Here is a 22461-nt window from a genome sequence, read left to right on the forward strand (position 1 = left end):
TAGGTCAGATGTAGATGAGGTGTTTGTACTTTGGGGGTAGGGACTCCAAAACCTGGGGCCAATAATATAAGATAGTGTTTAATAAATGCAATATAACATTGAAGAGAACCATATTTACGCAGAGAGTCATTACAATTTGGATGAGCACTTGAAATGCCATAGCATACAAGGCTACGGACCAAATGCTGGAATATGGGATTAGAGTAGACAGGGCTGATGGCCGGCGCGGACACGATGGGCCGAAGGGCCTCTATCCGTGCTGTATAACTCTATGACTCTATGAGAATGTGCAACTCGCTACCACGAATAGCATGGATGCATTTATGGGGAAATGAAATAAATACATGGAGGAGAAGGGAATACTCGGGTTTGCTCATTGGGTTAGATGAAGAGGGGTTGGAGGAGGTTCGTCTGCAGCATAAACACCAGCATAGTCTAGTTGGGCCGAATTGCCTGTTTCTGTGATGTACATTCTATGTAATTCTATGTAAGCTCCATCTGCCACAGTTTTACCAACTCACTTCATCTATCATTTTCCTTTTGCAACTTTATGCTGCCATCTGCATTACTCACTGTGGCACCAAACTTGGTGTCGTCGACAAACTTGGATATACGGCTCTCTCTTTCTTCATTTGCCTCATTTATACAGAGAGTAAAAAGCTGATGCCCCGGTACAGATCCCTGGGGAACTCCACAAATCACATCCTGTCAATTTGAGCGCAGATCCATTATCCCTACTCTCTGTCTCCTACTTCCTAACCAACTCGCCACCCATGTCAATAGGTTGCTTTAAATTCCATGCCCTCTCATTGTTTTTAACACTCTCTTATGTGGTACCTTATCGAATGCCTCTTGAAGTCAATGTACATATAACACCCATAGACACTGCATTATCTACCACGTTATTTACATCTTCAAAATGTTCAGCTTGTTTCGTTAGACTTGACTTACCCTTTACAAATCCATGCTGGCTCACTCTGATCAATTCATATTTATCCAAGTGCTCAGTCATTCTTTCCCTAATAACAGATACGGGTAACTTCCCCACAACAGGCATCAGACTAATAGGTTTATAATTTCCAACTTTATTTCTCCTCCCATTCCTAAATAGTGGAATGACATTGGCATTTTTTCAATCCATGGAACAATTCCTGAATCATGAGAGTATGAAAGATCATGACCAAAGCTTGTAAAATTTCCTCATTTATTCCTTTTAATCCCCTGGGGTGGTAACCATCAGATCCTGGAGATTTGACTATCTTTAGTCTCATTATTTTCTTCATTACCATTATTTTACTTACACTGAATCGCCTTGATTTATTTTCAGTTTTCCTCGTGTCTATGATATATTATCCTCATCCTTTTCTGCGAGTATTTCGCTGGTCTGCCATTTCCTGATTTTCAATTACAATATCACCGCCATTTGTCTTTAAGGGGCCCACATTACTCTTAGTCACCCTTTTTTCTCTTCATACACGTGTAAAAACCTTGAGACTTGTCCTTAATTTCCCTCACAAGTTTTTCTCGTTTTCCCTTTTTCACCTCTTATGATTTTTTTAGTTTCAGTATCACAATAAACAACACTTCGCTCTGAAATTTGCTTAATTAGTTCTTCAGTGTCAGAGCGAGAATTGTCTGATCCTCTCGTTTATTTAATGTAACAAACAAACACAAGCACAAATATTCATCCGTGCATCAACGCACTGATGGACGCACAAAGATAAACATCGCCAGAAACGCAATCAGTATCTGGATTCACAGGTAAACGGGCAAGCGAAATAGACAAAGATAAAACAGTCTGAACCCCCAACAGAATGTGCCGTGTAGGTGAAAAGGATCTCAACTCCCTGCTTCTTTTCTGTACTGATAAATATAGACAAAAATCTCATCTCCGTGCTTTTTTCAGATAATGAATGTCTTAATGCTGAAGAGATCGCTGATCCAAGCCAATTATCCCCAGTCGCAATCTCTTTCCAATCTTGCAGGTGTTGCTCAGCTTTGAAATTGTGCATTTTTTCACACTGGGATTCAATTTGAAGGAAACGATGCTGTGATCAGCTAATGTTGTTAAGGAGATGGAGCACAAGAAGATAGATAAAAGGCCAATGATAACAGTGACTGTTCAGACACTGTGAGCTACAGTTAAAGGTCAGCAACATTTAAAGTGTCAGGTAGCAGATCTTTTCCAAATCTTGACAGAAATGGCAAGAAAACTTAACGCACACTTTGATCAAGATCACAACTTTAAAATGGCGGACATTTTATACAAGGCAAGAAAGATTTACAAGGATGTTGCCTGGGCTGTAGAATTTTAGCTAAGAGGAAAGATTGGATAGGCTGGGGTTGTTTTCTTTGGAACTAAGGAGGCTAAAGGCAGATTTAATTAACGTGTACAAAATTATGAGGGGCCTAGATAATGTGGATTGGAAGGACCTATTTCCCTGAACAGAGAGGTTAATAAGCAGGGGTATAGATTTAAAGTGATTGGTAGAAGGATTAGTGGGGAGCTGAGGAGAAATACTTTCACCCAAGGGTTGTGGTGTCTGGAACACACTGCCTGAAAGGGTGGTAGAGGCGGACACCCTCATCGCATTTAAAGAGTCCGTGGGTATATACTCAAAGTGCCATAACATACAAAGTTACAGTCCAAGAGCTGGGAAGTGGGATTAAGCTGGATAGCTCTTTTTCGGCAGAAACAGACACGACGGGCCGAATGGCCTCTTTCTGTGCCGTAAATTTATTTGATTCTATGATTCTAATTAACAGTAAACATGGAAGTTTAGGGGTCATGAGAACGTTACTAAGAACAGTAACTGCTGGGAACCAAGCAATGTGTCCTTGTAAACCACAGATTAGGGAAGTTCCAGCTCCAGAGACAGAGATGGCTCACGACAGTGTATAAAAGTGAGAGGATACTGATGGAATGGGCAGTCGGGAGTGGAGACACTGGAGATCAAGCTCAGGGTGCCTGAGGTTCTATCCAGAGGGATCATCTCGTGTGCACGGGGGACTTGTATGTTTACTCTGGTGCGGTGGAGGAAAGAGAATTTGCTCATATATTTCTTAATAAGGAATTAAAGTTGCTGACTCTCAGACTTGTTAATTAATAAGACAATGCATGAGTTAGAACCTTCCACCCCGAAGTCTCTCTGCTGCTCTACTTTAAAACTTTGACCATTTTGTTTACATTTCATCTCATTTTTTTCCTCTCAAAATCTATCACGTCACATTTCTCTCCATTAAACTTCACCTGCCTGATTCCGAACCTGTGGACGTCACAATGAAGTCACTGACTCCTCTTCATAGTTCCCCACGCTGCCAATTTTGGCGTCATCTAGAGATTTTCACCTTGTGTCCCACATACCCAAGCTCAGGTCATTCTCTGTATTGAGAAGAGCAATGGTCCCAACACTGACCCTGGGGGACACCACTGTTTACCTCTCTCCAGTCTGAAGAACATCCATTAACCACTACTCTCTGTTTTCTGCCCTTTACACAACTTCCTATCCACACTGCCCCAATCATTTTAATACCATGGGTATTAATTTTATCAACAAGCCTCCTGTCCGGCATCTTATCAAACACCTTTTCACAATCCATCTACACAACATCCACTACATTCCCTTTAACGGTAGACTCGAGTTATCTCAAATAATCCATGTTGTCTATTCTTAATTAATGTGTTCATCCAACAAATGTTGAAATGTTTGCTCCACCTCATCTGGTTTCATCTGTTTCAAGCCACAACAGAAAGGTCGAGTTTGCTCCTGGAGCTCAAGATAAATTATTTTTTTTAAATGATGCTTCAGACAATGGGGTCATCTGGGCTTAGACCCGCCCATTCGGTGCCGCAACTCACGCCCCTCACACACTCCGATTGGTTGGAGGACCAACTGTTCTCTCATCCCTCCAGTCAATTTACCATAAGACCATAAGATCATAAGAGATAGGAGCAGGAGTAGGCCATTCGGCCCCTCGAGCCTGCTCCGCCATTTAATGAGATCATGGCTGATCTGATGTTTACCTCAACTCCACTTACCCGCCCATTCCCCAAATCCTTTGACTCCCTTGCGAATCAAAAATTTGTCGAACTCAGCCTTGAATGTATTCAATGACTCAGCCTCCACAGCTTTTTGGGGTAAAGAATTCCAAAGATTCACAACCCTCTGGGAGAAGAAATTCCTCCTCATTTCCGTCTTAAACGGGCGACCACTTATTCTGAGACGATGCCTCCTAGTTTTAGATTCCCCATGAGGGGTAACAACCTCTCAGTATCGACCCTGTCGAGTCCCCTCAGAATCTTGTATGTTTCAATAAGATCTCCTCTCATTCTTCTCAACTCCAATGAGTATAGACCCAACCTGTTCAATCTTTCCTCATAAGACAGCCCTTCCATACCCGGAATCAACCGAGTGAACCTTCTCTGAACTGCCTCCAATGCAAGTATGCCCTTCTTTAAATAATGTCATCAGAACTGTACGCAGTACTCCAGATGTGGTCTCACCAGCACCCTGTACAGTTGTAGCATGACTTCCCTGCTTTAACACTCCAACCCCCTCGAAATAAAGGCCAATATTCCATTTGCCTTCCGGATTACCTGCTGCACTTGTATGTTGACTTTTTATGTTTCATGTACGAGGACACCCAGATTCCTCTGTACCGCAGCATTTTGAAGTATTTCTCCATTCAAATAATATTTTGCTTTTTTATTTTTCCTCCCAAAGTGCATGACTTCATATTTTCCCACGTTATATTCCATCTACCAAATTTTTGCCCATCCGCTTAACCTGTCAATATCTCTTTACAGTCACTTTGTGTCCTTATCGCAACTTGCTTTTCCACCTATCTTTGGATCATCAACAAAATTGGCCACAAGACACTCTGTTCCTTCATCCAAGCCATTATTATATACTGTAAAAAGTTGAGGCCCCAGCACTGATCGCTGTGGCACCCCACTCGTTACAGGAAATTGCAATAAATTCCTGCTGCTCCTTTTGGTCCGGATATCTCGTTAATCACCATGGCGGGATTAATGGAGAAACTGACGGTTCTGAGGTGCAGTTGGAAAATAAACATTAATTGAACCCGTCAGTTGCAACAATTAATAAAACGAAATTAATACAAGTTACCGAATAAAATATTTTCTGGAGTTCACCAAAGTGTGTGTGTGTGTGTGGGGGGCTTCTATGCCGTGTGTTTGTGCCGGCTTAAATGGCACGAAGGGCTGGGCTTTCAGTTTATTTCATTATCCTTGATCCAAACGCGCTCTCCCTGCTTCAAATATTTTTGCTTATCGTAAAGTACGATAAGCGATGGCGGCTGTAGCACCCAGCATGCCGCGCGGTAGAGATTGTGCCCTATCTGAATCAGGGGAGCACAGTGCGCAGGCGCAATAGTGACTCATGATCAGGCAGTGTGTCCTGAGCATGCGCGGTCAGTCGAGGCTGCGGGAGGAGCGCGTTCCGTGCAGGTGAGAGGATCGGAGCAAGAGGATCAATAAACCCCGGGGCCCGGGTCCGGGCTCAGGCCCAGGCTCAGGCTTCACAAACCCCGAGTGCGGCCTCAGACCCGAATATAAAACAGTGAACATTATCCCCCCCTCACTACCCGCCGGTTTCCGGTTTCTCCCGTTTCGCTCCGGACCAACTCTCAACAAAAGGCCGCGGCCCCGCGCCTGCGCGGTGTAAACTGGGAATTCTCAGGGAGCGTCTGTAAATGAAGGAGAAATGCTGATCCGTCAGGGAGTGTCTATAAATGAAGGAGAAATAATGGTGGGTCAGGGAGCGTCTGTAAATGAAGGAGAAATGGTGTTCGGTCAGGGAGCGTCTGTAAATGAAGTAGGAATGGTGATCGGTCAGGGAGCGTCTGTAAATGAAGGAGGAATGGTGATCGGTCAGGGAGCGTCTGTAAATGAAGTAGAAATGCTGATCCGTCAGGGAGTGTCTATAAATGAAGGAGAAATAATGGTGTGTCAGGGAGCGTCTGTAAATGAAGGAGAAATAACGATCTCTACACCTTTTGTCATCCAGAGATCTCCAGCTTTGGAGGCCGTTCCTTTCCTCCTCGTGGGGATCTGTCTGCTCTGTACTCAAACCCACTCCTCCTTGAAGGCCTCCCATTGTTCAATTATTGTTTTGTTGCCAATTTTTGATTCCAATTCACCTGGACAAGATCCCTTTTAACTCACTGAAATTCGCCCTCTTCCAGTTCGGAATGTTCACATTTGACTGTCCCTTGTCCTTTTCCATAACTGTTCTAAACCTAATGAAATTATGATCACTGCTGCCCCACTGAAACATGCTCCACCTGTCCCACTTCATTCTCCACACCGAGCCCACTGCTGTACTCACATTCACTCTCTCACATTCACTCTGTCACAGTCACTCTCTCACGCTCACTCTCACATTCACTCTTTCACACTCTCTCACATTCACTCTCTCACATTCACTCTCTCACATTCACTCTCTCACATTCACTCTCTCATATTCACGCTCTCACCCTTTCACTCATGGTTCAGCACCACTGAATGATGATGCGATGAGTTTGGATTTCAGCTCAGGGACGAGGGAGAGTGTGTGGGACGGGGATTTACAGCTTTGAGGAACAAGAGAGGAAAGAATGTTCCATAGAAACTAGAATTGTCTATTCTAAATTTTTATCCTGTACTTACAGTGATAACTTTTATAAACTCCTTTTACAGGGTATTTGAAGGGGTGGATTTGCAGACAGGAAACTCAAATCAAAGACCACGTCAAGATCTGACAGAGTCACTCGATTCATCAGGACCTGAATATCATCGGCCTTTGAATGTGGAAGGAGTAATGTTTGTCTGTTCTGTCTTTGGGAAAAGATTTGAAACATCAGTGTGAGTGGAAAAGCACCGAGACACACACACCCGAGTGAGAGTGTTCCAGTGCACTGACTGTGGAAAGAGCTTTAACCAGTTCCAAAGCCTGAAAAGACATCACACCATTCAAAGCAGGGAGACACCGTACACGTGTTCTGTGTGTGGACGAGGCTTCGACTGATCGCCCAACCTGGAGAGACACAAGGACACCCGCACCACGGAGAAACCGTGGAAATGTGGGGACTGTGGGAAGGGACTCAATTACCCGTCAGAGGTGGAAACTCATCGACACAGTCACACTGGGGAGAGGCCGTTCATCTGCTCCGTGTGTAAGAAGAGATTCACTGAGTCATCCCACCTGCTGACACACCAACGAGTTCACTCTGATGAGAGATCTTTTACATGCTCTGACTGTGGGAAGAGCTTTAAAAGCAGAAACAAACTTCTGAGACATCAGCACGGTGACACTGGGGAGAGGCCGTTCATCTGTTCTGTGTGTAAGAAGAGATTTACTCGTTCGTCCACCCTGCTGAGACACCAGCGAATTCACACTGGGGAGAGGCCATTCTCCTGTTCCGTGTGTAAGAAGAGATTCACTCAGTCATCCAACCTGCTGAAACACCAGCGAGTTCACACTGGGGAGAGGCCATTCTCCTGCTCAGTGTGTAAGAAGAGATTCATTCAGTCATCCAACCTGCTGAAACACCAGCGAGTTCACACTGGGGAGAGGCCATTCTCCTGCTCCGTGTGTAAGAAGAGATTCACTCAGTCATCCACCCTGCTGATACACCAGCGAGTTCACACTGGGGAGAGGCCATTCTCCTGCTCTGTGTTTGGGAAGAGATTCACTGAGTCATCCAACCTGCTGAGACACCAGCGAGTTCACACTGATGAGAGACCTTTTAAATGTTCTGACTGTGGGAAGAGGTTTAAAATCAAAAGGAATCTGCTGACACACCAACGTACTCACCCTGGGGAGAGACTTTTTAAATGTTCTGACTGTGAGACGGGCTTTAAAAGCACAAATGATCTGCTGAAACACCAACGCACTCACACTGGGGAGAGACTGTTCACCTGCTCTGTGTGTGGGAAGGGATTCATTAATTCATCCCACCTTCTGAGACATCAACTTGTTCACACTATTGAGTGACCTTTAAACTCAGTGACTGTGAGAAGAGCTTCAAAAGCAGAAATGAACTGCTGACACATCAACTCACACTTATTGGGGAGAGACTGTTCACCTGCTCCGTGTGTGGGAAGGGATTCACTCAGTCATCACACGTGCTGAGACACCAGCGAGTTCACATATGACTGCAGGGGTTGGATTCTGCTGTTAATCCCATCCAGGACTGAACCATGTTCATTCTGACAGTTGGGGTTTGTTTCTGCTGATGTTAATAACCCCAATAACTGGGCTGGAGTTTAATATTCTGGATATCTGTTAAATAAATTAGCTTTGTTTTAAACACTTTGTTGTTGATTTTGGTCTTTCCCACCTGAGTGTTTAGCATCACCTGGCTGGATCCCAGAAAGGACAATCTGGGGGGGAGGATCGTCCGGTGAGAACTGAACTTCAGCCTGGACACAGTCCTTCAGGGCCACACTGAGAGGGGCAAACGGCACTTTGGTCTTTCTCGTCTCTCTTCACTGACAGTAAAGTCGCCGTGCGGGTTTATCTTGCGTGTAAGAAATGTGTCCCAGCCGCTCTCTTTCATGGTTCAGATCTCCTCGGCACGGAACAGAAGGGTCCTTTCCAATGGAGTCAAGAAGGACAATGGTGAATGCTGGAAAAGTGCTGTCAAATCAGAGATTGGTGTAAAACTGTGATCGATTCCTGACTGGAAGTGAAACGGCAGGTTTAAGTCTCCAGTCTAAAAATAACTGGTAATTATTCTGTGAAGATTTAAATTGTTTGTGTGACAGTCCTGAGTCCACCAATTAAGGCAGGCGAAAATAAACCCATTTAAAATCAGTGTGTTAAAGCGTGCAATAAAATCGCAGAAGAGGTAATTCACATGAGCCTGTTAACTGCTGGTACAATTATACAACAGTCATTTGATCTGTAGGTAAAGAAGGATCTGCAGTGTGTTTCCAGAATTCCCTGTTTTATTGATGTCTTTGTGTTAGACACCAGGATAACGAAAGATACTCGACCAGGACCATCCACAGGGTGGGGGCGATCCCGACAGTTACTCTGGGATCACTCCTGCTGCGGAACTCTACCACTGACCCTGCTGAAGGTTGCAGGCTCAAGGAGTGAGGCCGACAGGAGTGGACTGTGAGAAAGCTGGGTTTCAGTATCCTGACAAATATATGCCGAGGAACCAGAGGAATCCTTACTAAGGAACCGTCTGGGGTTTTACCTGTCAGTGGAGGTCTTGTGGTGAATGATTCCTGACTCGCCGAACTGTCTTACATTTAACTCAGGTCAGGCCATGATGAATTCAGTTCACAGGAGAATTGAGACAAATTTCACCCACAATCAAGGGAGACAAAAGCAGCCATTAGAGAAGCTCAGAGATCTTTGGAAAAGAAGATGGTGCACAATTTTAATAATAGTAAAAGCTTTTCCAGCTGCGTCAGGAGTCAGAAGACCATTAAAGATAGTTTAGGGCCACTGAAAGACAGTTCAGGACAGATTCCCGGACTATGGCAGAGCTGTTAAATGACTATTTCTCATCAGCCTACACTCCTGTGGATGATGCTCAGATTCCAGCTGTGGGATGTGCTGTCGACAATAGCATCATAAATATTAAAATAGAAAGGGATGTGATCTTGGATAAAATATGAAATCTCAAAATACTTTGTGTTCCAGGTCCAGATGATATCCACCCCTGGGTGTTTAAAGAGATGGGACGGGTGCTCTGTGAGCCCCTTGCCTGTATCTTCAACAGCTCAATAGAGTCAGGGATTGTTCCCTGAGATTGGAAGGTAGCTCACGTAGTTCCCATTTTCATTAACGGGGACAAATCATAGCCAGGGAATGACAGGCCCATCAGTGTGACCTCGATCAGAGGGAAGATGCTTGAAGGGATCCGACGAGATGCTGTTTATGATCATGGGGAAAAAGAAGGAGCCATTGGAGATACTCAACACGGCTTCCGGGAAAGAAGGTCGTGTCTCACAAACTTGCTTGAGTTTTTTGAAGAAGTTACCGGATTAGTGGATGAGGGTAATCAGGTTCACATTGTCTATCTCAGGGGTGCGAAACTCATTTTCTATGGTGGACCCGAGCCGATATCCTGGCACTTGGCCTGGGCCACATTCAACAAAAGTTGTAAACTAGAAATAGATGAAGATGGACTATATTGGTGCTTACTTGCATTTGGGTTTCATTTACTGCTACTGCAGCTCCCGATACCTGGCACCTCTTAGCTTGAACCATTGCATCAACATTTGGAGTAAATGACTGGGCTGAGGCCTGTCTTGGATAAAAACATGAGGACCACTTGTCATTACAGTACTTTGTGCCCCAAACACTAACCGTGGAAGTGAATTTCACAGTCTCACAACTCCCTACGTAAAGAAGTTGCTCTTGATCACTGCTCTATAACAGATAGCAGGGGTTAAGGGTCGCTACTCAGACTGTATAAGGTGGAATGAGGTGTTCCACAAGGGTCGGTTCTGGGACACTGTTCACAATTTTCATAAACGATTTGGACTCGGGAATCGGAAGTACAATTTCAAAATTTACGGATGACACCAGATTAGCGGGGCGGGGGGCTGTGGGTGGGTGGGGTGGGGTATAGATAATATTGATGAAGATTGCGACCAAATACAAGAAAACATTAATAAACTGGCAAAATGGGTGTATAATTAGCAAATGAATCTAAATGCAGATGCGGGTGAAGTGGAGCATTTTGGTAGAAAGAACAAGGAGGCCGCATGCTACTTGGACAATAAGAGTCTAAATGTCCTTGGTTCCAAAGAAAACAATCCCAGCCTATCCAATCTTTCATCATAGCTAAAATTATCAACTCCTGGCAACATCGTCGTAAATCTCCTCTGTACCCTTTAATATTCTCTCTCTCTCTCTCTCTGCCATTTGGGTCTCTTTCTCTCTGTCTGTGTAATTGACACAATGTTTATTCAGTGTACTGGGACGTACTGTTCTCCGTGACTGGCCTGTTTGAACAACAACGACACCTTTTGATTGGTGTGATGCTGTCCCAGCCTAATATAAGATATGCAATTTGAGAACCTTTCACTCATTCACCTGACGAAGGGGATAATCTCCGAAAGCTTGTGATTTTAAAATAAAATTGTTGGACTATAACCTGGTGTTGTAAGATTCCTTACATTTGTCCACCCCAGTCCATCACCGGCATCTCCACATCATGGCCCTCTCTCGAGCAATCACATCTTTCCCCTAATGTGGTGACCAGAACTGTACGCAGTACTCGAGCTGTGGCCTTACTAGTGTTTTATGTAGTTGTCAGATCACCTCCCTGCTATTATATCCTATGCCTAGGCTAATAAAGGAAAGTATCCCGAATGTCTTCTTAACCACCTTATCTACCTGTCCTGCTACCTTCAGTGATCTGTGGACATGCACTCCAAGTTCCCGCTGTTCGTCTCCACCTCTCAGTATCCTCCCAAGCAATGTGGTTTCAGAGCAACTAATTCTGGAACGTCTCACTTGATAATACAAGTCATAAGTCGAAACCAATTTGGTGAAGGGAGACTAATATTGGTGACTGGAAATAGTTAGTGTACAACTTGATATTGCTGCACACCGGAATAGAAAACGAGATTGGATGGACAGAAGAGGTCTGACAGGATGGCCGAGCAGTTGTCGGCGGCAGTGAACGTTTACACTGGCTGCACAGTGAGAGCGGCTCGTTGGTCTCGGGATATGATTCTCGCTTCGGGGGTTTTATTGATTGATATGCGAGAGATCCTGGGTTCAAATCGCGGACGAGCCCTTCTGTCTCGCTGCTTTTAATGAAAAGTCTCCAATTGGATTCTGACATCTTTCCAGTGTTGCTGTTGGTAGAATTGAATTACATCCAGAGCATGTTTGAGCTCCAGAGGACAGAGTTCGGAAGTTTCCATGTCACAACACAAGTGAAGTAAATACAATGTCTCAAGATGATGAGGAGATTGAAGCTGACTGTGAATTTATCTCAATTCAGACGGTCTCATTGATATTGGATGATGGGATAGAGAGCCCAATATCCAAGTTTGCTGATGACACCAAGATGGGCAGCATTGTAAGCAGAGTAGATAGAGGCATAAAATTACAGAGAGACAGTAATATAATAAATGAATGGGCAAAACTGTGGCAAATGGATTTGAATTGATGCAAGTGTGAGGTCATCCACATTGGACCTAAAAAGGACAGATCAGAATACGTTCTAAATAGAGAAAAACTCGAAACTGTGGAGTTCCAAAAGGACATAGGGTCCATGTACATAGATCATTAAATATCATGGACAGGTACAGAAAATAATCGAAAAGGCTAATGGAATGCTGGCCTTTATATCTCGAGGACTAGACGACAAGGGGACAGACATTATACTACAGCGATACAAACCTCTTGTTAGACCACACCTGGAGTACTGTGTTCAGTTCTAGCACCGCATCTTAGGAAGGATATATTGGCCGTGAATGGAGTGCAGCGTAGATTTACGAGAATGATACCTGGACTCCAAGGGTTAAATTACGAGGAGAGATTACACAAACTAGGGCTATATTCCCCGAAATTTAGTAGATTAAGGGCTGATTTGATCGAAGTTTTCAAGATATTAATGAGAACTGATGGGATTGATGGAGAGAAACCATTTCCGCTGGTTGGGGAGTCCAGGATGGGGGGACACGGCCGAAACATGAGAGTCAGGACTTTCAGGATTGAAGTTAGGAAATACTTCTATCAGCAAAAGGAGGTGGAAGTTTGAAAATCTTTTTCGCAAACGGCAGTTGATGCGAGCTCAATTGTTGATTTTAAAGCTGAGATTGAAATTATTTTGTTCACCAAAGGTATTAAGAGACATGCGGCTCAGGCCCATATATGGAGTCACGTCACAGATCAGCCATGATCTCATTGAATTGTGGAACAGGCCCGAGGTGCCCAAATCACCCACTCCTGTTCCCAAGTTCCGCATGGTCCAGAATGCAAAAACTTGCTGCATTGGCCGGGAATCGAACCCAGGTCTCCCGCGTGGCAGGCGAGAATTCTACCCCTGAGCCACCAATGCTCATAAAGGGTGCCTTGCTTGTTTCCATTTGAAATGATCTCTGAACGAACATGCCGTTTGCTGTTGGGATGGCCGAGTGATTGAAGCGTTGGTCTCAAAATTCCAATGGTGTTTTTCTCCCTCGATTTGAATTCTGCTCGCAGCGTCACTGTTTAAAGATCTCTTCAATGCTGAAATAGAAAAAATGGAGTTCGTTGACCGCATTTATTTCTCGCTCAGCATGACAGATATTTCAGCGTGGCCGGTGCTTTTGATTGGGTGCCCAAACTTCTCTTGAAAGATTTCAAGACCCGAGAAGGAATCTCTCCCAATCTGTAACTTAAATTCTGCTAGTTTACAAGACCTGACTTTTATACTCTTTATTTTCTTTTCGTGCATCTCTCTATCTCCCCCCTGTCTCTGACTCTTGTCTCTCTGTGTTGTCCCCGATGTAATTCTGATCTAAACTGCAAAACCAGCAGAGAAGGGGAAAGAATAAAAAGATTGAGGCGGTTGGACAAGTAAAGGTGGAACCCAGCTGATAAATTCGGAGCTAATGTACCCACATTTATGTCTCTTCGCCCTCATAGTGAATGGAAGCAGCAATTTGAGTGAAATATACTTATGGTAGAGTGTAAACTATGACGATGCCGAGACAGATGACAATGTCGTTTCGGAGCAATTCGTTCTGTAAATTGTTACTTGAAAATACAAGTCATACATTCAAAACGAATTTGATAAAGAGAGGCTAATATTGTCGATGTGAAATAATTCGTGTACAACCTGATGTTGCTCTACATCGTACATCGTACAAGAAAGCGAGATTGGAGGGACAGAGCGTTCTGAAAGGATGGTGGATCGGCTTCAAGGCAGCGAAATTTTACAGTGGCTGCACGGCTCTGTTGCCAGTTGGTCTTTGGGTCTGATTCTCGCTCAGGGAGTTTCACTGGTTCAAGTGCCGGATCAGCCCCGTTGTGTCCCCATTTTTGGTCAAAAATCACCAATTGGCTTCTCACAGCTTTTCAGCGGTTTTGACTTATCTCCAGCAGAGAATGTTTGAGCGCCAGAGGACAGAATGCAGAGGGTTTGTCCACGCAACACACTGAGACGAAATGAAGACAAGTTTTCTCGAAGTTGTACTGACTGAAGCCGGCAAATTAATTTATCCCAACTCAGGCCATCTCACGGGTACAGAATACAAAAGGTAAAGGATGCTGAATTGGACTGGAACCAAATCCCTGATTTCCCACCGGCAGGCGAAGATACTAACACTGAAATACTAATGCACACACAACTGCAGGCTGCACGTGTAGCGTTGGGTACATGTCCAGAACATGCAGTCTGGCAGAGTTCCCGTGATAACCCTACGCAGTCTGCTCCACTGCCGTGCAGTTCCTGTGGGTTACGTAAGGAGTGGGTCAAACATAGCCGTGTAATTCAATGGGGGCTTGAAACCACCTCACATCGCAACTGTGAAATGCTCAAATAAATAAGAGCTTTAGTTACCAGGCAGTGTTTACTCCCTCAGAGCATAAAGGATAATCCAGCCCACTGTTCACCGAAAAGATTTCACGACATGAGACTGAATTTATTTTAACCTGTACTTTAAATTCTGCTCAATCACAGAATTTGGAGATTTATACTATTTTTCTTTGCATGCATCTCTCTATCTCTGTCTGTGTTTCTTCTTTCTCTCTATTTCCCCTGATGGACTTATCAGGCTTCCTTGAACGGCCAGGTCTGGAAACCCGGGATGGGACAAGGCTGTCGGATCTTCAGTCCAGTTACTTTATTTCGACGGGATGAGCTTTGCTGTTTTTCGTCTCCGCTTTCGGAAAATATAAACCCAGATGGAAATTCCCCTCCTCGGGTCCGGTCACCTCCCGGTAATGGAAATGAACCCGATCTATCACTCGGTCTTAATATCTGTATTCTCATTGCTTAAGAATAAAATTACGGGGCTACAGCTATTCTCAGGACACATTTTAGAAATTAACACATAACAGACTTATTCGGAAACGTGGGATTAAAGGGCAGGTGATAACCTGGGCACATAATTGGCTCAAGGGAAGGAGGCAGAGAGCAGTGGTGAACGGATGTTTTTCTGACTGGAGAGAAATATGCAGTGTGATCCCCCAGGGGTCGGTATTAGGACTATTGCTTTTCTTGTTTTTATAAATGACTTGGATGTGGGAATAGGGAGTACGATTTCGAAGTTTGCGGATGATTCAAAACTTGGCAACGTAGCAAATAGTGAGGAAGATAGTAGCAGATTTCAGGAGGACATAGACAGACTAGTGAAACGGGAAGTCACGTGACAGATTTAACGCAGATCAGTTTGAAGTGATGCACTTTTGGAAGAAGAACAATTTATGGCTGGTTGCAAGAGCAGAGGGACCTGGGGTGCATATTCACAAAACAGGGCAAGTTGATAACGCGGTTAAGCAAGCGAATGGGGTACTTCGCTTTGTAAATAGGACATTGAATATAGAAACAAGGAAGTCATACTAAGCCACACTTTAGAATGAAAAGGCATTGAAGAGGATTCAGAGCAGGTTGACCTGGATAATACCAGGTTTGAGGAACTTCAGTTATGTGGAGAGATTGGAGAAGCTGGAATTATTCCACTTACAGCAGAGAAGGTTAAGGAGTGAATCTAATGGATGTATTCAAAGTAACGAGGGGTTTTGAAAGATCAAGTAGGTAGGAATTGGTTCCCCTGGCAAGTGGGTCAGTAACCAGAGGTCATAGATTTAAAATAATTGGCAAAAGAACTAGAGGGGAGTTGAGGAGAATTTTAACCGTGAAATTCGGCTTTTCTATTCCCTTATGAATATCGCAGATTATAATGTCCAGGCGGGGTGGGACTGAATGGGGGATAGAGTGCGGAGATTGGAATGGAAGCTCATCAGAATGAACTTGGTCGCATCAATTTTTGTTATTTTTCCTACCAGTTGCCCGAAGCAGGCGGTGAACCTTCTTCTCGAGAGAGGATCGTCATTTCAGTTCAGAAGGAAAAAGGTATCAAGAAAATCGGGTGACACAGACACGGAATGATCCGAGACTGACAGCACATCCCTTTTAAACAGACACAGGCACGGAATGATCCGGACATAAATCATCATTATGGTACATAAGTTTTTCTTACGTTAACCATAAGATTTGCTCCTTTTACAATGACTCCGCTTTTCTCATTGATACTTCGCGACCATTCTCATTTCAACACGTTCGTGGAAGGAACTTTTGCTGATTTCAGCAAACAACGCAAAAACCTCTGCCCGCCGTTTCGAGAAGGATGGGACTTTAACCAGACCTGCTGAATGAGGGAAAGAAGACTTAAACACAAGAACGACGAGGGTGGGATTCGAACCCACGCGTGCAGAGCACAATGGATTAGCAGTCCATCGCCTTAACCTCTCGGTCACCTCGTCACATGAGGAAACCTGCGAAATCCCTTTTATTCAAAATGAAAATACTGGTTATGTTGCCAATCTGAAACAAAAACAGTAAATGTGGATATCCTCAGCAGGTCAGGCAGAATCTTTTGATATAGAAACAGAGTTAAAGTTTCAGGTCGATGACCATCACATGAGTATTACATCACACTCCTGATTTGCGCCTTGCAGATCGTGGAACAGCTTTGGAGAGTCACGAGGTGAGTCACTCACCGCAGAACATCCAGCCTCTGACCTGCTCTGACAGCCACAGTATCGATGTGGCTGGCCCAGTTAAGTTTCTGGTCAATGGTGATCATCAGGATGTTACTCGGGGGGATTCGGCGATGGTAATGCCTTGGTAATGGTAATCTCCCACAGAAGAGATTTACTGGAAAGATTCCAGGGATGAGGGTCTTTAGTTACATGGATAGACTGGAGAAGCTGAGGTTGTTCTCCTTCGAACAGAGAAGGTTGCGAGGAGATTTGATAGAAGTATTCAAAATCATGAAAAGTGCAGATAGAGAGAAACTGATCCCGTTGGCGGAAGGGTCAAGGACCAGAGCACATAGATCTCAGGTCTTTGGCAAAAGAACCAAAGTTGAAGGAAAAACATTTTTTACACAGCGAGTGGTTATGATGTGGAATACACCGCCCGAGGGGGTCTTGGAGGCAGATTCATTCATGGCCTTCAAAAGGGAACTGGATAAGTATTTGAAAGGAAAAAAATACAGGGCTACATGGAAAGGGCGGGGGAGTGGGTCTTGCTGGATTGCTCTTGCAGAGAGCCGGCACGGACTCAATGTGCCGAATGGCCTCTTTCCGTGCTGTAACATTTCTATGATTCTATTCTATTTGTAGGAGACGATGCTAAACGACCGGAGCGTGACGTCAATCGACCTGGTCATGTACATTCCCTGATAATAAATCCTAGTGTGAGGGAAAGAAGGAATACGTAATTATTGTACATATTTTTAATCTTATGCTGACAACTAGAGATACTCGGTTTCCCAGGGGGCCATTGTGCACTTTGATTGATACTTCACCGAGATCACACTTTACAGTCCCAACACCTCCGTGCAAGAAACAGTTCGGGTGCTAATTTGACTTTGCTGATTTGAGCAAACAGATGTTCGCCAGCAATGCGGAAAGGCACTTCTTAGAAAAGAAGGATTTTTGGTGAAGAGACCAAACTGAACAGCGCCAGCAAATTCTTACAGCGGTGGAATTCTAAACCTTGTAATTCAGAGATCAAATCTAACATTTTCGAAAACTAAGCCACTGTCCCACATGGCAATCGATTCGTTGCGGCTGAAAGATGTCATAGAGCTGAAACGTTACTTCTGGCTCTTTCTCCACAGGCGCTGCCTGACCTGCTGAGTGTTTTCAGCATTTTCTGGTTTCATTTTTATGATTTCAGAATGGCTGTTTTCCTGAAAACACCCAATTTGACCAAAGGACGCACCTCGCACTTTACTTTCCCCACGCGCTTTAAAGTCTGTCGTTTCTGAACAAAATCCCCTCTGTGCCGGACATTCAAAGGACCTTTCGCTCACGGCCAACCTCCTGTAATCGACACTTTTTCGCCACTGCCGCTCTTTGCATTTCTCCTCATTCCTATTCAATCGGACATTTCCACAGACCTGTTAAAATCAAGTGGAACATTTCCGATCTTCCTGCACCGCCCAGATTGCCAAAAGTGCACATTTCAGACGTCATTCGCAGCGATGTAGCGCCGCCCGTCTCTCCCGCACATCAACTGCTCGGGGAAAAGCGCCAACGACCATGGAAACAAAACCCAGTTCTTCAGTTAACATCCCCCGTGTCACAAGATACCCCATGGAAATTTCACGGAGAAGTATGCCGCTGTCCTTCCGATTGCCAGCCCTGCTTTCTTCGTTCTTGTCTCTGGAGCAGTCTCGCAGGTGGGAATGTTTCAAGGCACAAATGAACATTGGTGCGAACGGGACACGTGCCCCCGAGTAACAGCGGTCGAAGTGGAGCAAACTTAAAGACATAAGAATGTGAAAGTGAGTGTTAGAGTAGGCAAGGCCGCAGTAAAGTCTCAATGAAATGGACCATGATTGTGGAAGGAAAAAAATCTGGAAGAAGCGGCGGGTCTGAATTTTGGATCTTTCAGCAGAGACACATGAGAGAACAAAGACAGGGTACAGACAAAGGTGTTGGAGGCAGAAAGAAAAAGAACGAATTAAGAGGAATGAAAAGAGAGTGAAAGAAAGGATGGGATAGAAGGCGATGAAAGAAAGAAAGAAAGAAAGAAAGAAAGAAAGAAAGAAAGAAAGAGGGGAGAGAGAAAGACAACCGTGCAATACTCACCCGGCAAACGGGCGCTGCTCCCAATCGGGTGCACTTCGCCCCACTGACCCTCGTCCCATTCACAACATCCTACAATACACTGTCAATGCTGTGCAGTGAAACAGAGAATTTAAAGGTATAAAGACACTCACACACCGTCCTACAATACACTTTCAATACCTGTGCAGTGAGACAGCGAGTTTCAAGGTATAGAGACACTCACACACCGTCCTACGATACACTTTCAATATATGTGCAGTGAGACAGCGAGTTTAAAGGTATAGAGACACTCACACACCGTCCTACGATACACTTTCAATACATGTGCAGTGAGACAGCGAGTTTAAAAGTATAGAGACACTCACCTTTTTGTTCAAAAGTAGCACATCCCAGGAATAAGAGAGAGCGAGGGTCAGTTTCCCTCTCCTGATGTAGCTGAGGCTTGTCAGTCAAGAGTCCCCTCCTCCCAGTATTGGCTGTGGAGGAAGTACAGTGTAGATTTAATGGAATACCTTCAGCCTGACCGAGGTTATTCTGACTGGCCAGTAATTACTCGATCTATCCCTTTCTCCCTTTTTAAACAACGGTACATCTTTAGCAGTCCTCCAATCCTCCGGCATCACACCTGTAACCAGGGAGGATTGGAAAATGATGGTCAGAGCATCCGTTATTTCCTTTCTTGCTTCTATTAACAACCTGGGATATATTTCATCCGGGCCTGGGGATTCAGGTGGAATGATTTGGGTACTTTCTATTTTCTGTTTGCAAAAGTTTGCACCGCAGGTCAAGATCACAAGTCTCGGTCAAAATTAGGACCACTTCTGGGTTTAAACCTCAAATCGTGAATTATACCACAACTCCAACGAGCCCAAAAACAAATAAATTAACGTGTTGCAGACACATTCTATGAGAGGTCTGTCTGCACAATGAAAGGGCGTTTTTGATCAGTCATTCTGTTATCCGTTTCCTCCTGAAACTTGAACAAATACAAATTCCACACTCTTATTTTGTCGTTTCATTCCACAAATTAGGTGAAAATAATAAATTACGGAAGGCACTGCTGGGAGTTGAACCCAGGATCTCCTGTTTACAAGACAGATGCTTTAACCAACTAAGCCATTGCGCCACTTGATACCATTGCTCGCCCACCTCCTCTCACTAATATCTATCAGTGACACGTTACTGTTTGTTTGGGGTTCAGACCGTTTTATCTTTGTCTGTTTCGCTTGTCCGTTAACCTGTGCATCCCAATTTCGCCTGCATTTCTCTCTGTGTTCAACTTTGTGTATCCCTCAGTGCGTTGATACACGGATGATTATGTGTGCTTGTGTTTGTTACATTAAATAAATTAGGGGTTCAGACAATTCTCGCTCTGACATTGGACAACTATTGACCCAAACTTTACAGCGAAGTGTTGTTTATTATGGTGCCGAAACTAAAAAATCGTAAGAGGTCCAAAAAGGGAAAAGGAGATAAACTTGTGAGGGAAAATATTGACAACAATCAAGGTTTTTACACGTATATTAAGAGAAAGAAGGGTGACTAAGAGTAACGTGGGCCCCTTAAAGACAGATGGAGGTGATATTGTAATTGAAAATCAGGAAATGCCAGAGTTGCTAAATATTTACTTTTCATCGTTCTTCACAGAAATGGATGGGGCTAACATACCAGAGACACGAGGAAAACTGAAAATAAATCAAGGGGATTCGTATAAGTAAAATAATGGTAATGGAGATAATAATGAGACGAAAGATAGACAAATCTCCAGGACCTGATGGTTACCATCCCAGGGGACGAAGAGGAATAGGCGAGGAAATGGTACATGTTTTAGTCATGATCGTTCAAAAGTCTCTTGATTCAGGAATTGTTCCTTTGATTGAAACATTGTCAATCTCACTCCATTATTTAGGATGGGTAGGAGAGATAAAGTTAGAAATTAAAGACCCATTAGTCTGAAGTCTGTTGTGGGGGAGTTACCAGTAACCGTTATTAGGGAAATAATGACTGAACACTTGGATAAATATGAAGTCATCAGCGAGAGCCAGCATGGATTTGTAAAGGGTAAGTCAAGTCTAACAAAACTGGTTGAACTTTTTGAAGGTGTAACTAACGTGGTAGATAATGGAGTTTCCTTGGGTGTTATATAATATTCACTTCCAGATGCATTCGATAAGGTACCACATAAGAAGCTGTGAACAACAATGAGAGTGCGTAGAATTTAAGGCAACCAAATGAAATGGGTTCGGAGTTGGTTAGAAGGTGGGAGACAGAGAGCCAGAATAATAAGGTATGTACTCAAATTGGCAGGATGTGATCAGTGCTGGGGCATTAGCTTTTGACTATATGTATAAATAACGTAGGTGAAGGTATAGGAAGCCGTATCGCCACGTTTGTCGCTAGCATCAAATTAGATATCACAGTGAGTAGCGTTTCTGGGTGTATAAGGTTGTGGTGCTATCGGTCAGCCTGCGGTAATTAGAGGACTCTAGATAATACCCAGGTTATGAATTCGAGTCGCACCTTGGATAGACAAACCTTCCAATCCGAGCATTTTGACCGGAGTTCAAGGTGCAACTGGCATGTTCCATAAGGCATCTACTTCTTAATGTTCCTATGTAGGCACTTGTGGGTACTTGAGTTCCTCTGGCCGACCGTCTTGCAATAGCAGGTGCGAGTTTACTTGTTTATAAGGGAAGAGGGGGCGATCAGCGACAGCTGATATGGCAAAGCGGCCGACACGAGGTCCTTAAATCTAAAGAACCAAACACACAAATCTTCTTTTCGTTGAGTGGATATTCGTCGATTGGAAGTTTCGTGTGAGGAAAATTTGGAAGGGAAATCTGCTGCCTGGTGTCACTGTGTAACGGGTGAAACTATTCAGTTTACAGATGTTAATACGCTGAAAGGTCGAGAGGCCTTTTCCAACTCCCGTGTGGGACAAGTTCAGCTTTTGAGCCACTATATAAAGTGTTATTTTAATTGGTGCTAACGATTGACAAGACATTTGGCACAAACAAACAGAATTGTAAACTCACGAGTTCACTGTCCATGTTTCTCACATCATGTTCAACAGAAACAAGGAATCCCCTCAACACGTCACTGAGAATTTTCAAAAAGGGATCCTCATCATGGTTCGACGTCAACGAGGGATAATTCATGGTACAGGAATCTGCATAATGGAAACTTTTCTAATCGCGAGTCCGGGTAGCTCAATCGGAAGAACATCGGACTTTTAAAACCGATAATGATCTGAAGGTTCAAAGTCTGGTTCAGGCTGTAAATTTTGAAACAGCTGGCAAGTTCTGTCTTTGAAGCGGAGCAACAACTGCGGGACAGACGGTGCCTGCGATGTGCTGTCAAAGCTTCGGTGGTATCCTGTTTCCCAGGGATGGACAGAAATGCGCTTTCTTCGGCGGCATTCGCTTCTTTCCGCCAGCAACGTGTGATTGGAGAGAGCGGGGCCGGACAGGCGGCCTGAATGTTGTTGCTGTCGTGGCTTCACTCAATCCGGGAGCTGGGGAACATCGAAATCGGAAAACTGATGGATGCAGTGCTGTTTAGAACTGCAGTTATTAACCGACGCAGCGCTGCAGGATTCTTTAATGATCTCTCACAAATCAACTGAAAACAGTCGCAATGTGCAGCTTTGAGAGGGGCTTTCTGCAACGTTAGGGCAGGAAACGGGAGT

General features: G+C 44.2%; 1 protein-coding gene and 3 non-coding genes across 4 annotated transcripts; 1 reads left to right on the forward strand and 3 right to left on the reverse strand.

Annotated features, from left to right (window-relative positions):
- Positions 1-5426: 5426 nt before the first annotated feature.
- Positions 5427-8276, forward strand: LOC137335969 (zinc finger protein 774-like). Its single transcript, XM_068001474.1, has 2 exons — positions 5427-5470; positions 7046-8276. Exons 1-2 carry the CDS (start codon positions 5427-5429, stop codon positions 7995-7997), a joined length of 996 nt encoding a protein of 331 aa, XP_067857575.1. The 3' UTR covers positions 7998-8276.
- Positions 8277-12973: 4697 nt separating this feature from the next.
- trnag-gcc (transfer RNA glycine (anticodon GCC)) lies at positions 12974-13044 on the reverse strand. The gene has a single exon. It is a non-coding gene; the product is annotated as a tRNA-Gly (tRNA).
- Positions 13045-16372: 3328 nt separating this feature from the next.
- trnas-gcu (transfer RNA serine (anticodon GCU)) lies at positions 16373-16454 on the reverse strand. Its single transcript has one exon. It is a non-coding gene; the product is annotated as a tRNA-Ser (tRNA).
- A 3371-nt stretch (positions 16455-19825) lies between these two features.
- On the reverse strand, positions 19826-19899 carry trnat-ugu (transfer RNA threonine (anticodon UGU)). The gene has a single exon. It is a non-coding gene; the product is annotated as a tRNA-Thr (tRNA).
- Positions 19900-22461: the final 2562 nt, after the last annotated feature.

Source organism: Heptranchias perlo, chromosome 20 (assembly GCF_035084215.1).
Source record: "Heptranchias perlo isolate sHepPer1 chromosome 20, sHepPer1.hap1, whole genome shotgun sequence".
Classification (NCBI taxonomy): Eukaryota; Metazoa; Chordata; class Chondrichthyes; order Hexanchiformes; family Hexanchidae; genus Heptranchias; species Heptranchias perlo.